This window comes from Arachis hypogaea, chromosome 6, assembly GCF_003086295.3.
Source record: "Arachis hypogaea cultivar Tifrunner chromosome 6, arahy.Tifrunner.gnm2.J5K5, whole genome shotgun sequence".
Classification (NCBI taxonomy): domain Eukaryota; kingdom Viridiplantae; phylum Streptophyta; class Magnoliopsida; order Fabales; family Fabaceae; genus Arachis; species Arachis hypogaea.
Window position 1 is genome coordinate 58,417,883 of NC_092041.1, and position 3,348 is coordinate 58,421,230.

Here is a 3,348-nt window from a genome sequence, read left to right on the forward strand (position 1 = left end):
AGACAAGGGGAACGGGTTACCTACTTTTAACGGTCAAAGCGAACCTGTCAGGGTGTAGGCAAGTAGGTTTCAAGCTTGAGGGTAGAGACTTCCTGCATGACTTGATTTGTTTACCAATGGTTGGGTTGGAGATGATTTTGGGGTTTAATTGGTTGTCGAAGAATCAGGTTTTATTGGATTGCTTTGAGTGGTCAATTCGGTTAATGCCGAAAGGAGAAAATAGAGCAGTGATAGCTGAGGGGTACTACATGTACTCTGTAATGGTGCACTGTAGTGGGAAAGAGTGTCAGGGTTATATCTTGTTGGCTACTAATACCTTGGGTGATGCCCAGAACTTAGAGCAGATTTCGGTAGTTAGAGACTTTTCGGAAGTGTTCCCAGAGGATATTCCTGAGTTTCCACCTCAAAGGGAGATTGAATTTGTGATTGAATTGGTGTCGGGAGCTGGAGTAGTGTCGATTACTCCGTATCGTATGGCTCCGATAGAGCTTGCTAAATTAAAGGCTCAGTTGGAAGAGCTTCTGAACAAGAGGTTCATTCGACCAAGTGTATCTCCATGGGGAGTGCCAGTTTTATTGGTGGAGAAGAAGGATGGAGGAATGCGATTGTGTGTGGATTACGGATAGTTGAACAAAGTGACTGTGAAGAACGAGTACCCACTGCCAAGGATAGATGACTTGATAAATCAACTGCAAGGAACCGGAGTGTTTTCCAAGATCGACTTAAGATCCGGTTACCATCAGATAAGGGTGAAAGAGGATGATATCCCTAAGACTGCGTTTAGGACGCACTATGGACAATACAAGTTCGCAGTTATGTCCTTTGGGTTAACGAATGCACCTGCTGTGTTCATGGATTACATGAACAGAGTATTTCGTCCCTTTTTGGACAAATTTGTGGTGGTTTTCTTAGACGACATCTTAGTTTATTCTAAGACGGCGAAGGAGCATGAAGAACACTCGAGGATTGTGTTGCAAATCTTAAAGGAGCGGAAATTGTATGCTAAGTTATCTAAGTGCGAGTTCTGGAAAGAGGAAGTGAAGTTCTTAGGTGACGTGGTGAGGAAAGGAGGAATAGCAGTGGATCCTTCTAAAGTAGAAGTGGTGATGGAATGGGAAAGACCGACGACTTTGACGGAAGTCAGAAGCTTCTTGGGTTTAGCCGAATATTACTGGAGATCTATTGAAGGATTTTCTTGGATTGCGCTATCGATGGCTAAATTGACAAGGAAAGAAGTGCCGTTTGTGTGGACGTCGGAGTGTGAAGAGAGTTTTCAGACTCTAAAACAAAAGTTGACTTCAGCGCCTGTTTTGATTTTACCTTTTGAGGTATATTGTGATGCTTCCTTGAAAGGTTTAGGTTGCATGTTGATGCAACACCGGAACGTGGTGGCTTCTGCATCGCGTTAACTGAGACCACATGAGGTAAATTACCCAACTCATGATTTGGAATTAGCGGCAATTGTGTTTGCGTTGAAGATTTGGAGACACCACTTGTACGGAATAAGGTTTAGTGTCTTTCCTAATCACAAGAGTCTCAAGTACATCTTTGATCAGAAAGAGCTTAATATGCATCAAAGGAGGTGGATGGAGTTGCTAAAAGATTATGATTTTGAACTAAGTTATCACCCTGGAAAGGCAAACGTGGTGGCGGATGCATTGAGCCGAAAGTCCTTGACAATTGTTGGATGATAATCAAGGAAGAGGAGCTAGGGGATAAGTTTATGGATCTTAAGCTGGATATTGGTGAAGTTGCTGGAAGAGCTCGTTTGAACCAATTACAGATTTCAAGTATGTTTATAATAGAGATTTAGAGGACTCAGCAAGATGAGCAAAAGCTTTAGCAGTTGTTTCAACCAGTTGGTGATAAGAGGCATGCAGAATTCACCAAGGATGATGAAGGATTGTAGAAATACAAAGGGAGAATTTGTAGAAATACAAAGGATTGTAGAAATACAAAGAGGCATGCAGAATTCACCAAGGATGATGAAGAATTCACCAACATTTTTTGCCTGTTCGAGTGAACTGTTCTATGGAGGAGTTGGCAACATTGTACATCAAGGAGATAGTAAGGTTACACGGTGTGCCTTCGAGCATAGTGTCAGACCGTGACCCCCAATTCACATCAAGGTTTTGGGGAGCTTTCCAAAGGTCTTTCGGTACGAAGCTATGTCTCAATACCGCATATCATCCACAAACGGATAGACAGTCAGAAAAGACTATTCAGACGTTGGAGGATATGCTAAGAGCATGTGTATTGGGTCAATCTAGAAGTTGGGACCGTTACATGCCATTGGTGGAGTTTGCATACAACAATAGCTTTCATGCGAGCATTGGGATGGCTCCGTATGAGGCCTTGTATGGACGGAAGTGCCAATCTCCACTTTGTTGGTATGAGTCTGGTAAAGCAAGTGTTTTGGGTCCTGACTTGATAGCAGAGACTACTGAGAAGATTAAAAAGATTCGGGAGAGAATTCTAACTGCCCAGAGTCAACAGAAGAGTTACGTGGACCAGAGAAGGAAACCGTTAGAGTTTAAAGTGGGAGAACATATATTTCTGAGAGTTACACCAACAACTAGGATTGGAAGAGTGATTAAGACCAAGAAGTTGAATCGGAGGTTCATTGGACCATTTGAGATTCTACGGCGATTCGTGCCGGTGGCGTATCAAGTAGCTTTGCCACCTCATTTGTCTAACTTGCATGACGTATTCCACCTGTCACAGCTCCGTAAGCACACGTCGGATACGACTCATATGTTAGAGCCTGAGTCGATAGAATTGAGGGAGAACTTAACTTTCCAAGTGACGCCAATGAGAATTGATGACACTAGTGTGAAGAAACTGCAGGGAAAAGAAGTTTCATTGGTTAAAGTAGCTTGGGAGCGAGCAGAAGTTGAAGAGCACACTTAGGAATTAGAGTCTGAGAAGCAAAAAGATTACCCCGAGCTATTCTCAGGTAATTACTAAATTTTGAGGGCAAAATTTCTTATTTGGCAGGGAGAATGTAATCACCACGACTAATTAACTGCATAATTAGCTAATTAATATTGCCTAAATTAGGTTCCAAAAGTTATAATGAGAATTTGAGGATTTAGATAGGATTTCTGGACTCAGTAGGTTTTTCTGAGTTAGAAAATGTATTTTCTGCAAAAAACTAAGAAGAACAGCGAATTGGCAGTTGAACTGGTTGAACAAGTTAAAGTCTGACCGGCACTGTGCGAGAAAAAGTGAAAGCAGTTAAAAACCTTAGAAAAATGTTAGAAGTAAAAAACCGGGTGTTAATTTTAAAGATTTGGTTTGAAGTTAAGCCAAACGGGCTAAAAACGCTAACGGGTTGGACCGGGCCTA

General features: G+C 42.0%; 1 protein-coding gene across 1 annotated transcript; it reads left to right on the forward strand.

Annotated features, from left to right (window-relative positions):
- The first annotated feature begins 792 nt into the window (after positions 1 to 792).
- Positions 793 to 2,910, forward strand: LOC140173670 (uncharacterized). Its single transcript, XM_072198180.1, has 4 exons — positions 793 to 805; positions 913 to 1,353; positions 1,638 to 1,790; positions 2,408 to 2,910. The coding sequence occupies exons 1-4, from the start codon at positions 793 to 795 to the stop codon at positions 2,908 to 2,910; spliced, it is 1,110 nt and encodes a 369-aa protein (XP_072054281.1).
- Positions 2,911 to 3,348: the final 438 nt, after the last annotated feature.

Coding starts and splice junctions, on each gene's coding strand:
- LOC140173670 (XM_072198180.1), top strand. Junction 1,354..1,637: donor TTGTGATGCTTCCTTGAAAG/GTTTAGGTTGCA, acceptor CACCCTGGAAAG/GCAAACGTGGTGGCGGATGC. Junction 1,791..2,407: donor GAACCAATTACAGATTTCAA/GTATGTTTATAA, acceptor AGTCTGGTAAAG/CAAGTGTTTTGGGTCCTGAC.